This window comes from Balaenoptera physalus, assembly GCF_965194825.1.
Source record: "Balaenoptera physalus genome assembly, chromosome: 14".
Lineage (NCBI taxonomy): Eukaryota > Metazoa > Chordata > Mammalia > Artiodactyla > Balaenopteridae > Balaenoptera > Balaenoptera physalus.
Genome location: NC_138893.1, coordinates 51,203,773 through 51,217,228, shown reverse-complemented (window position 1 = coordinate 51,217,228; position 13,456 = coordinate 51,203,773). Strand labels below are relative to the sequence as shown.

At 37.7% G+C, this 13,456-nt stretch overlaps 2 protein-coding genes across 2 annotated transcripts in view; one reads left to right on the top strand and one right to left on the bottom strand.

Annotated features, from left to right (window-relative positions):
- ABCC2 (ATP binding cassette subfamily C member 2) overlaps positions 1-13,456 on the top strand; it is a 291,675-nt gene that overhangs the window by 268,888 nt on the left and 9,331 nt on the right. The gene's annotated exons all lie outside the window — the stretch shown is intronic.
- LOC309642989 (cytochrome P450 2C23-like) overlaps positions 4,282-13,456 on the bottom strand; it is a 40,701-nt gene continuing 31,526 nt past the window's right edge. Inside the window, exons 8-11 of the mRNA XM_082425268.1 lie at positions 11,611-11,752; positions 10,445-10,632; positions 6,614-6,755; positions 4,282-4,932 (exon numbers count right to left, since the gene is read on the bottom strand). Coding sequence (XP_082281394.1) covers positions 4,721-4,932; positions 6,614-6,755; positions 10,445-10,632; positions 11,611-11,752 — 684 coding nt within the window. The 3' untranslated portion in view covers positions 4,282-4,720. The remainder of the gene's footprint in view (positions 4,933-6,613; positions 6,756-10,444; positions 10,633-11,610; positions 11,753-13,456) is intronic.

Sequence of the window (13,456 nt, the reverse complement as noted above, 5' to 3'; positions counted from 1 at the left end):
TCTGCCCATTTTTTGATTGGGTTGTTTGTTTTTTTAATATTGAGCTGTTTATATATTTTGGAGATTAATCCTTTGTCCGTTGATTTGTTTGCAAATATTTTCTCCCATTCTGAGGGTTGTCTTTTCGTCTTGTTTATGGTTTCCTTTGCTGTGCAAAAGCTTTGAAGTTTCATTAGGTCCCATTTGTTTATTTTTGTTTTTATTTCCATTACTCTAGGAGGTGGATCAAAAAGATCTTGCTGTGATTTATGTCAAAGAGTGTTCTTCCTATGTTTTCCTCTAAGAGTTTTACAGTGTCTGGTCTTACATTTAGGTCTCTAATCCATTTTGAGTTTATTTTTGTGTATGGTGTTAGGGAGTGTTCTAATTTCATTCTTTTACATGTAGCTGTCCAGTTTTCCCAGCACCACTTATTGAAGAGACTGTCTTTTCTCCATTGTATATCCTTGCTTCCTTTGTCATAGATTAGTTGACCATAGGTGCGTGGGTTTATCTCTGGGCTTTCTATCTTGTTCCATTGATCTATATTTCTGGTTTTGTGCCAGTACCATACTGTCTTCATTACTGTCGCTTTGTAGAACAGTCTGAACTCAGGGAGTCTGATTCCTCCAGCTCCTTTTTTTCCCCTCGAGACTGTTTTGGCTATTCGGGGTCTTTTGTGTCTCCATACAAATTTTAGGATTTTTTTGTTCTAGTTCTGTAAAAAATGCCATTGGTAATTTGATAGGGACTGCATTGAATCTGTAGATTGCTTTGGGTAGTATAGTCATTTTCACAATATTGACTCTTCCAATCCAAGAACATGGTATATCTCTCCATCTGTTTGTGTCGTCTTTGATTTCTTTCATCAGTGTCTTATAGTTTTCTGCGTACAGGTCTTTTACCTCCCTAGGTAGGTTTATTCTTAGGTATTGTATTCTTTTTGTTGCAATGGTAAATGCGAGTGTTTCCTTAATTTCTCTTTCAGATTTTTCATCATTAGTGTATAGGAATGCAAGAAATTCCTGTGCATTAATTTTGTATCCTGCAACTTTACCAGATTCACTGATTAGCTCTAGTAGTTTTCTGGTGGCATCTTTAGGATTCTCTACATATAGTATCATGTCATCTGCAAACAGTGACAGTTTTACGTCTTCTTTTCCAATTTGTATTCCTTTTATTTCTTTTTCTTCTCTGATTGCCGTGGCTAGGACTTCCAAAACTATGTTGAATAATAGTGGCGGGAATGGACATCCTTGTCTTCTTCCTGATCTTAGAGGAAATGCTTTCAGTTTTTCACCATGGAGAATGATGTTTGCTGTGGGTTTGTAGTATGAGGCCTTTATTATGTTGAGGTAGGCTCCCTCTATGCCCACTTTCTGGAGAGTTTTTATCAGAAATGGGTGTTGAATTTTGTCAAAAGCCTTTTCTGCATCTATTGAGATGATCATATGGCTTTTATTCTTCAACTTGTTAATATGGTGTATCACATTGATTGATTTGCATATATTGAAGAATTCTTGCATCCCTGGGATAAATCCCACTTGATCATGGTGTACGATCCTTTTAATGTGTTGTTGGATTCTGTTGGCTAGTATTTTGTGGAGGAATTTTGCATCTATATTCATCAGTGATATTGGTCTGTAATTTTCTTTTTTTGGAGTATCTTTGTCTGGTTTTGGTATCAGGGTGATGGTGGCCTCATAGAATGAGTTTGGGAGTGTTCCTTCCTCTGCAATTTTTTGGAAGAGTTTGAGAAGGATGGGTGTTAGCTCTTCCCTAAATGTTTGATAGAATTCACCTGTGAAGCCATCTGGTCCTGGACTTTTGTTTGTTGGAAGATTTTAAATCACAGTTTCAATTTCATTACTTGTGATTGGTCTGTTCATATTTTCTATTTCTTCCTGGTTCAGTCCTGGAAGGTTATACCTTTCTAAGAATTTGTCCCTTTCTTCCAGGTTGCTCATTTTATTGGCATAGAGTTGCTTGTAGTAGTCTCTTAGGATGCTTTGTATTTCTGTAGTGTCCATTGTAACTTCTTTTTCATTTCTAATTTTATTGATTTGAATCCTCTCCCTCTTTTTCTTGATGAGTCTGGCTAAGGGTTTATCAATTTTGTTTATCTTCTCAGACAACCAGCTTTTAGTTTGATTGATCTTTGCTATTGTTTTCTTTGTTTCTATTTCATTTATTTCTGCTCTGATCGTTATGATTTCTTTCCTTCTACTAACGTTGGGTTTTGTTTGTTCTTGTTTCTGTAGTTCCTTTAGGTGTAAAGTTAGATTGTTTGAGATTTTTCTTGTTTCTTGAGGTAGGGTTGTATTGCTCTAAACTTCCCTCTTAGAACTGCTTTTGCTGCATCCCATAGGTTTTGGATTGTCATGGTTTGTTGTCATTTATCTCTAGGTATTTTTTGATTTCCTCTTTGATTTCTTCAGTGATCTCTTGGTTATTAGTAACGTATTGTTTAGCCTCCATGTGTTTGTGTTTTTCATGTTTTTTTCCTTGTAATTGATTTCTAATCTCACAGCATTGTGGTCAGAAAAGATGCTTGATATGATTTCAATTTTCTTAAATTTCCTGAGGCTTGATTTGTGACCCAAGATGTGCTCCATACTGGAGAATGTTCCATGTGCACTTGAGAAAAAGTGTAATCTGCTGTTTGTGGATGGAATGTCCTATAGGCAGGCAGATTCTTAACCACTGAGCCACCAGGGAAGTCCAGGAGCACAGAGTCTTAACCACTGGACCACCAGGGAAGTCCCATCTTTATGTTATTTTATTATGGAATTTAACCTCACCTCCCAAACTAGTTTCCTCTTCTGTCTGGTCTCTCTTCATTCTACTAGTTCTGCATCCCAAGTTAGGGAACCTAGCTGGCAAATTCAAAACTTCTCAGAATGCATGGAAGGAGGAGACTCTGAGTGACAAAAGACAAAACTCTTGTTAGCTAGAAAGGAGTGTGAGGGTGGGAAGAAAACAGAGACATTCACATGTTAGCAAATCACATTAACATTTAGGTCCGAAATTTACAGCTTCAAAATCCCCACCTCAAGGACCTCAGCTCTACTTTTTTTGTGTGTGGTAAAGTATACATGATGTAAAACTTACCATTTTACCCATTTTTAAGTGTACAGTTTAGTGGCATTCACATGCCACTTCACATTCACAATGTACTTCACATTCACAATGTGAAGTACATTCACATTGTTATGCAATCATCACCATCGTCTATCTCTAGAACTTTATCTTCCCAAACTGAAACTCCATACCCATTAAACAATAACTCCCCATTCTCCCCCTCCCCCTGCAAGCGCCATTCTACTTTGTCTCTATGAGTTTGACTACTCCAGGTACCTCATATAAATGGAATCATACAATATTTGTCCTTTTGTGACTGGCTTATTTCACTTGGCATAATGTCTTCAAGGTTCATCCACTTGTAACATGTGTTAGACTATAAATCCTTCTTTTTTAAGGCTGAATAATATTCCATTGTATGTATATAATCACACTTTGTTTATCCATTCATCCACTAATGGACATTTGGGTTGTTTCCACATTTTTGGCTATTGTGAATAATGCTGCTAGGAACATGGGTGTACAAATATCTGTTGGAGAGAACTTTAAAAAAATCAGTTCTTTTGAGTATACACCCAGAAACTCAGCTCTGCTTTTATTTTTTTATTATTATTTTCTTTTACTTTTTTGGGGGGTGGGGCATGCCATGTGGCATATGGGATCTTAGTTCTCTGACCAGGGATCAAACCCTATGCTCCCTATGTAGGGAGCACAGAGTCTTAACCACTGTATCGCCTGGGAAGTCCCAAGCTCTGCTTTTAAAGCTTCTTTCCCTCCCAGTGTCCTGGAGCCTGGGCTGCCTGCTGGCATTTGAGCCCAGCTTTTGTGGCAGCTGCTGCTCATAGCACTCCACTGGGCCACCACTGGGCAGTTGTTCTAGCCATTCTCTTCTGGGTCACTATTCTCTTAGCAATACTCAGTCTTTCCTTGCAATCTGCCCGCTTGCTCTCCAACCCCCAGCCCTGACCCTCATCACTTTCTGAAGAAGATGTAACTATGCATGTCTGAATCCTACCTATGAACATGGTTTGAATTCTTATCCAAGGGGGCTCCTTGGGCCCCCATGTAAATCAGTGGCTGCAAATAGATGGGGTGGGGCAGGGAGAGATTTGTGGTGGGGATTATCATTTCATCTGTTTATGATATTCTAATTATAGAGTGCCCATAGCTCAAGGAAAGGGATTTTTGAGAATTGATATAAAGTCAAACATTCAAAGAAAATCTATTGTGGAATAAAAGGATTTATTTTGTGAATGTGGCAGAAATCATGTAAGTGCTTTCCATTGGAAATAGGAAAAAATACACATAGGCCATAATATTAATTTCTCTATTTTGAAAAACTATAGAAAATCAGCATATCTCCAAAGCCACAGATAGAGTGAAGGCTCCACTATTTGCCAATTGTCTCAGTAAAGGCCTTCTGTGGGCCTGGTCTTGGTTTGGCTGGATCACGGTTTATAAAGTACTCTATAGGATGTAAGTATATTGTTTTACCCTTGGAGTTTTCAGGACCCAGATCCTTTTTGGCAAGGGATTTGTAGGTTGAAACAAATGTCCATCAAGCTTTTAGTGAGTAGTGTTTCTGTCCTAGGCAGTATTTAAAATGAAAAGAGACTATGGGGTGGGAGAAGGAATGAGAGGAAAAAGCAATTACTTTGATTTAAATTGTTAAAAGAGAAAAGTTCTTCTTTTGTCTAGGGATAAAGCACAGCTTGTAGGGTTGTGGGATGTTGATAAGCCCGGTAACAATGGGTTTGGTCTCTATGTCCTTTGGCTCCCCCAGGGGCTTCAGGACAAAGTTTTGCAGAATGGTGGTGAGAAACAGGAACAACTCCACGCGGGCCAGGCCCTCTCCAACACATGCCCGTTTCCCTGGAAGGAGGAGACAGTTCCATTAGCTTGCTCCAAATTCAAATACAATAGCTCGTATTCAAATACTATACACTCCTAACAGCCAGTGAAAACACTGATCAGAAAAGGGATGGCTAAGAAACTGCTGGAGGACAATGAACTGGTACAGTTCTTCTAGACGGATATTTGTCAATACATATCAAAACTCTCTAAAGAAATTTTCACTCTTAATTCAGTAATTCTCCTTCTGGGGATTTATCTGTAGGAATTAGAGATTCACCTATGAGCGTGTCACTTGCATTGTTATTTATGACACTGATGAGTTAGTTGAAAGCTAGACATCCACCTATACTGGATTAATTAAATAAATCCTTGTGCATCTATCATGCAACACAACCTAAACATGTTTGTACGGAAGATTATTTAATACTGTCTTATATCACAACACACTAAGCAAAAGCAGGTTATCAAATAGATTGTACAGAATGAGCCTGCTTTTTAAAATAAAATATACATTTATTATGTATATCTAGACAACTGTGTAAAGTATATATAGCAAAAGATTAACAGCGATTATAGCCTGAATCTGAAATTCAGGCTATAGCTGAAATTGCAAATGATTTTCCTTTTCCTTTTTTCTTTTTTTCCTTTTTACAAATCCACCCATCCACTCATCCATCTATTTATGGCTGCGCTGGGTCCTCGCGGCTGCTCGCGCCCCCCACCCCCACCAGGCTGCGGAGAGCAGGGGCCACTCCTCGCGTCGGTGCGCGGCCCGCACCGCGGCGGCCCCTCGCATCACGGAGCTCTGGCCCCAGGCACGCGGGCTCAGCAGCCACGGCCCAAGGGCTCCAGGGCGCAGGCCCAGCAGCCGTGGCGCACGGGCTCAGCCGCTCCTTGGCATGCGGGAGCCCCTGGGCCAGGGCCGGAACCCGAGTCTCCCGCATTGGCAGGTGGACTCCCAACCACTGCACCACCAGGGAAGTCCCTCCGTTCTCTTTTTTTTTTTGCTCTTCTGCATTTTCCATCTTTTATACTGAACACTTACTATCACTGTAATTAGAAGTAAAACATACTGTTATTTTTGAAAATACTAATCAAATGATTGACTAGGGTAACAAAGAAAAAGAATGGGTGCTGAGAAATCCTAAGTTGTCTTTATGACTTTATGAGAACTAGCAACTGGGAGCCAACCAGCGCTTGCAAAGAGGCAAGGGTATGTGGGGCTCCGGACTTCAGAGGGGAAGAAAGAGGATGAAGTGGCCAAGGTGTCTCTGATGGCCTCTCTAAGAATCAGAAAATTAATAATGGTTAATAATTTTATAAGAAGAGAGAAACTTGAACATTTTGTTTTGAAAAAGTCATATTATGAAAGGGAGATCAACAGGCAAGAGTTTGTAAAAGGAGGTCCCTTTGTTATCTGATAATGTGTGACATCTGAATTAAATTGATTTGCCTTGGTTTCTTTAAAAACTAGCATTGTACTCAATCACCAAACAACAAAAGAGTCCCTGGAAGACTTACCTGATCCTACTGGTATACAGACGTAAATGGATCCATCCCGATTTGGGGGTTTATAACAGATTGATTTGATTGACTTTGCTATCATCAATGGATTACTTAGTTATGCCATATTCAGTAAAGCTAAAAGTTATCCAAAAGGTGCATGTGTATGGTTTGGATGGGGTGTATTTGTATTTACCCATGGAAAAAGGCACGAAGTATTCTGTTTTCCTGACGCTGCCATTTTTATCCAAAAAGTGACCTGGGTCAAACTTCTCTGGGTTGGGAAATTCCTTGCAATCATACAGGACCGAAGACAGTGATGGCAATACAGTAGCGCCCTGGAACCAAGAAATGGAGAGTGGAGTGGCACATTATCATGCTTACCTTTGGTTCATAAAAAGTCTAACACTTTTAATCACAGTGGACTAAATAGGATCGAGCACTCTTAAGTTTGCCTGGGGAGGACTGTCTCGTGTGATGGCTCTTTTACACACATTATCATACAATATCTTTTATCAAGTAGTAAGATGGTTCTCTGTGGGAAGAGCACTGTTATGGTCAATGTGCAATAATCAATTGTTAAAAAGCTAAGGTTTGTAACCCATATTGTCTAGACATGCGCTTTACTGGAATTGGTGCCTCAAATTGAAAGAGCTCACATTTCATTATTTTTTTCTTTCTGAATTCAAGTGTGAATGGAAGAAAATGAGAGATGGAAACTTGTAATCTATAAAATCTATTGGGTCAAACCCCACTTCCCTCACTTGTAAAACGGGGTGGGGTAACAACAATAGGCTTTCCTCTTTGCCCCATTAGATTTTGTGAGATTTAAATGACAAAATAATAACGACCATTGATACGGAACACTTCACATTTACCTGACATTGTGTTTAGTAGTTTATAAATTTAATTCTCACTTCAACCATATCCAGTAGGCTCTTTTTGTTTGTTTGTTTGTTTGTTTCACATTGTATAAATGCAGAAATTGAGATTCAGAGAGAAGAAATAACTTACTTGAGGTTATACTTTTAGCAAGTGGCATGGTTAGAATTTGACCCATCTATCTATGGGTCATAAAGCACCCCTGTTTAAGTGAAAGCCTCCTCTTCCCATTTTTACTTCATTTTGTATTTCCTGAAACATTATTTCACAAGTTTTGGAGTAGGTAATACATGCACATGGTATAAAATACACACGCAGAAAAAAGTACGAAAGGGTTCAAAGTGAAAATAAGTCTCTTTCCTATTCTCAAGTACCCTGGTTTCCTTCTTAATGTAATCACTGTTACCAGTGTATGATATATCCTTTATGAGATATCTTATGGATTAAAAAAAAAAGGTGCACATCTATTTCCTACTTTTTCCACAAATAGTAGCATCCTGTAGTGTTCTGTAGCTTGCTTAGTATTCTACTTTACATAAATAATTTTTAGGGAATTCCCTGGCGGTCCAGTGGTTAGGACTTGGTGCTTTCACTGCCAGGGGCCAGTTTCGATCCCTGGTCGGGGATCTAAGATCCAGTAAGCCATGCAGCGTGGCCAAAAATAATAATAATAATAATAATAATAATAATAACTTTAAGTCCTTTTTAAATGAATATTCAGCACCAATATTGCTGCAATGAATATTATTTTGGGGGAAATATATACAAAGGATAAATTCCTAGTAGTGGAACTGCTTTTCAAATTTCTATGCACATTTTGAATTTTCATAGAAATTGCAATGATACCTTCCATGGAAGTTACACCAATTTATACTACTAGCAAAAACATATGTTTTTTTATATCTTGCCAACATATTGTGACAAGTGAAAACATGTTTCTTTATCATTTTTATTTTCAATATATTTTATTGTGTAAGTATATTTTCACATATTTAAAAACCATTTGTAATTACTTTCACTCAAATTTCAATTTTGTCTCCCATGCATTTTATCTGTTGGTTCTGGGGTTTTTTCATGCTGACTGTAGGAGTTCATTCTATTTTTCAGTAATTAGTTCTTTGTTCTTATGAACTATGAAACATTTTGTCTCAATTTGTCAATTGTCTTTTGACTTTGTTTCTTTTTCTTAGGTAGATTTTTCTTATTTGCATGTAACCAAATTTATCCATTTTTAAATGTATAGCCCTCTTATTCCTCTTTTCTTTGGTCAATGTTAGAAAGTCTTTCTTCACTCTGAAATTCTCAAAAAAAATTATTGCTTTTATCCTTAGCACTTTTATAGTTTAATATTCTATGTGTATATATTTGAGCCACCAAGAAAAAATTTTCATATGAAATTTATTTTATATGAAAGTCTGAGGTAGGGATTTATTATTCTTTTTTTCCCAACTCCCCTGGGAGTTCTACAACTGAATAATCAATATTTTCCCTCTAGATTACAAGGAAAAAGCCACCTTTATCATATACTAAGTTTCCATGTATAATTACATTTATTTCTAGACTTTATTTGATTGATCTGTCTACTCAAGAAGCTATATTATAGTGCTTTAATAACTGTGACCTTATATTATGTTTTAATATTTGGTAGGACCTGTCCCTGACTCTTCTTTATTTTTTAATTTCCCATATCAAATTTGAGATCTGTTAGTTTAGTTCCAAAAAAGTATCTAGTTTATATTTTCATTGAGATCTCATAAATGCATAGATTAATTTCAGGGTAACTACTATCTTCCTACCTGAACACAGAATAAGTCTTCTAATTTATTCAAAACTTGTATATCTTTCATTAACATTTTAAGGGGTTTTTTTTCTGGTATAAATCTTGCAAATTTCTTATCAAGTATATTCCTAAGTATTTTATCCTCGTTTTTATCAATAAAAAGCTTTTATTCATTATGTTTTTAAAACATAGCTTTTATTTTATATAGGGTAGAAACTGATTTTTTAATAATAAATTTGTACCCAACCACTGGAAAATTCTATTTTTGCAGTGGTACTTAAGTTAATTTTCTTGAGTTTTCCAGGTACAGTTATGTCACCTACAAATTGACGCCAGCTCTTAAATGTTTTATCTCATTACCTTTTTCTAATTCTAGTTAAATACTGGTAATGGTGGATAGCCTTGTCTTATTCTTGATATTAACAGGCATGCTTTTAGTCAAAAAGCATGATTTGGGAAATATGTTTTCCGTGGCTAATGAGGTATTTATCTATTCCTATTTTTTTAAGGGTTAAACTCTTTAATATTATCAAAAGCATTTTCTGTACAAATGTGATTATCATGTGATTTTTCTCTAAATTCTATTTATATGGTGAATTTTATTAAACCAGATTTTCTGGTGTTAGACCATTCCTGTGTTCCTGATTACCTTCACTTGCTGGTGATGTAGTATTTTTAATGTGATGCTAGACTTATGTGTTAATAGACTTTTGCATTGACATTTGGCAGTAAGGTTGGGGGTTGTTTCAGTTTTGCAGTATTCTGTCACCTTTTCTTCCTCTTCTATACCCTTGAATGGATTAAATGTAAAACCCAACCCCTTAATCACTACAGAAGACTGACTACAGAAGACTGACTACTCTTTTGTTAACTGTTAACTGTCATGGGCAGCAATATCCCAAATGTCCTGGTATATGAGGTCTTCAGAGGAAAGAATTCGGGTTAAAGAAAGTTGACATTTGACTTGATTACTTTAGAGCTGCATATACATTTTCCATCTCTTCCCCCTTTTTAAAATCCATCATGGAAAATCAGGTTTCTGTTCCCACAAGATTCGCATTAATGCAAATCACTTCTCCCTCAATACATTCTACGTGAGAGTGTGAGGGGCCTTGGGAGCCCCAGGTCAGCTTCCCCATTCCAGGAAGGCAGAGACAGGACCACAGAGGTGACATAATGGCCTGAGGGTGCACTGCATGGCAATGACAGATTTCAAACCCAGGCCATGTGACTCTGACCTTGTGTTCTTTCCATGTCTCTCAATTGCCTCTCTTCCTGAAACAGAACTGAGATGTCTCTAACAGACCCCACTGAGGTATCATGCTGCCCCTTCTATCCCAGCCAGCTTTCCCAGACACCTCTAACCTTAGGGATGAAGTACTGTCTGAATTTCGTGTCCCGGACCACAGTACGGGGCATGTTAGAAGGAAGGAGGGTGATGTATCTTTGTATCTCATGAAGCACGGCCTCTGTATAGGGCAGCTTTATCTTGTCCTTCATGCAGGGGCTTTGGTTGCATCCAATTACACGGTCAATTTCTTCATGAACTTTGGCTGCAAAGACATGAATCATGAATGCTACTCAAGAGATGTGTCCCCTGGACACCTGGAAATGCTTACGATGTATAATAGAAAGTGGCCTAGAAAAGGCTCCCAAGGTCAAAGACATGTTGTTAAACAGCCCACGGGTCTGCTCCTCAATGGAATTTCTATTTTCTATTTTCTGGTCTAAAAGACCAGAGATTTTGCTGCAGGAAACATAAAAGCTGCATCAGCTATGTCCTTGGCCTCCTGCCTGAATTGGTTTGTCCTCCTGTACAGGTGAGGAGATGACATCTGTGGCAGGGATTAAGGTTTACCCCAGATTCCTGGCAAAGCAGCTGTAGAGAGGAAATGTTTAATCCTCACTCTAGTAGGAGCATCTGCTTTGTCAGCCTCATCCAGTCTCCTACACACTTTGTGGGAATGGCAAACACCATTTTGTTAAGCAGTATAAACACTGGCTTTCTAAGACCTGTGCTCTGAGAATGTGCTTGAGAAAATCACGCTACTACAATTTCATTTTTTAATTTTAAATTACATTGGAGCTAAAAATTCCCTTTGGGGAGTCTGATCCATTTTCAGGATGGAAAAACACAGGCCTGTGAGGTGAACTAACTTGTTTGAGGTCACACAGGCAGGTATGGGCAGGCCGAGAATGAGAATCCACCATGGGAATCCATGCATCCCTCATCTAAATAAGGCTCACTCTTCAGCATTGCATCACATATGGAAGAGTTGGGATTCAGAAGCTTCTCTGTGTTTAAACTTAAATGAAAGTCTTTGGGTTCGTAAAGTTCTCTCTTTCTTATCAGCATCATTTGATATAATTCTGATCTATAAAATCAAACCACATGGATGACCCTTTGCATGATGTTCTACAAGGCAGTCCAAAGAAAGAGAAGTCGTCACTGCCAGTAGTATCTTCCCACCTTCACCAGGGCCAGGAGCTCATATTTTATCCTACATAAATACTTAGGATATTTGCTGTACCTTGAACCTCAGGGTATTTCATTAGGAGCAGGAGCCCATAGCTCAGAGTGATACTGGTTGTCTCTATTCCCGCTGAAAACAGATTTGATCCACAGGTTGCCAAGTTCTCCAAGTGAAATTCAGACTCTGGGTTCTGTTTCTCCTGTAGATGGTACAGTTAATGGTCACATGAGTTAAAAAGAAGGCAGTGGCTTATCAGAGCTCTATGATCACACCCCATCCTAGCAATAGGCTTCATTTTGTGCATGGTAGGGTGGTAGATAAAAAAATCCTCATGGAATCGAAACTTCTGGTTCAAATCCCGGGTTGGTCAATGAACAGATGCGTGCACTTGGCAAGTTACTTTACCTTTTTACTCAATTTCATCATCTGTGAAATTAGGGTAAAAAATAGAACATACCCCATAGGGTTATTATAAAGATTAAAAGAATTAATCGGTGGAAGATCTTGGAAAAATTCTTCATATATACAAATACTCAAAGAATGGTATCTTCTTTTACTATATTTAACGAAAAAGACTAGATGATAAGCTCCATGTGAGCACAATGTAGAGAAATCACTGGTTTGGGACTGGTCTGTTTCCTTCACTTACAAAGACATAGGTATTCGCAGCCCCACACTCTCACATATGATAATCATCATTATTAATGGCATTTCTTTTTTTTTTATTGGAGTATAATTGCTTTACAATGTTGTGTTAGTTTCTGCTGTACAACAAAGTAAATCAGCTATATGTATACATATATCCCCTCCCTCTTAAGCCTCCCTCCCACCCACCCCCATTATTGGCATTTCTACTATGAAGATTGTACTTGTACATATAGGACATTTTGACTTATAATTTTTTGCATGGAATCTACAAAGTCTTTAGAAAATAAACTGATCCAGCGCTTAAAAACAGTGAGTGAGCTTTCTTTTTTTTTTTTTTTGCACCCTTCTAATGTTTAAATCAAAAATATATTTTTATTTTTTCATATATCTACATTTACTTTGCAAAAGTAATACATATACATCATAGAAATACAAATACATTGTAGTGTTACATACAGGAATGCATTATATGTGTACAAATACATGAACACTGTCAAAATTTTAGAAAATACAGGGGAACTAGAAGAAAATTAATCCTATCATTTAAGTAATAAACATTGACAATATTTTGGCATATATTCCCCAATTTTTTTCTTTCTCTTTTTTTTGAATTTTAGAATTTTATTTATTTTTTTATACAGCAGGTTCTTATTAGTTATCCATTTTATACATATTAGTGTATATATGTCAATCCCAATCTCCCAGTTCATCCCACCACCACCACCACCACCACCACCCCCGACTTTCCCCCCTTGGTGTCCATACGTTTGTTCTCTACATCTGTGTCTCTATTTCTGCCTTGCAAACCAGCTCATCTGTACCATTTTTCTAGATTCCACATATACACGTTAATATACGATATTTGTTTTTCCCTTTCTGATTTACTTCACTCTGGATGATAGTCTCTAGATAAATCCACGTCTCTACAAATGACCCAATTTCATTCCTTTTTATGGCTGAGTAATATTCCATTGTATATATGTACCACATCTTCTTTATCCATTCGCTAGTCAATGGGCATTTAGGTTGCTTCCATGACTGGCTATTGTAAATAGTGCTGCAATGAACACTGGGGTGCATGTGTCTTTTTGAATTATGGTTTCCTCTGGGTATATGCCCAGGAATGGGATTGCTGGGTCATATGGTAGTTCTATTTTCAGTTTTTTAAGGAACCTCCATACTGTTCTCCACAGTGGCTGTATCAATTTATATTCCCACCAACAGTGCAAGAGGGTTCCCTTTTCTCCACACCCTC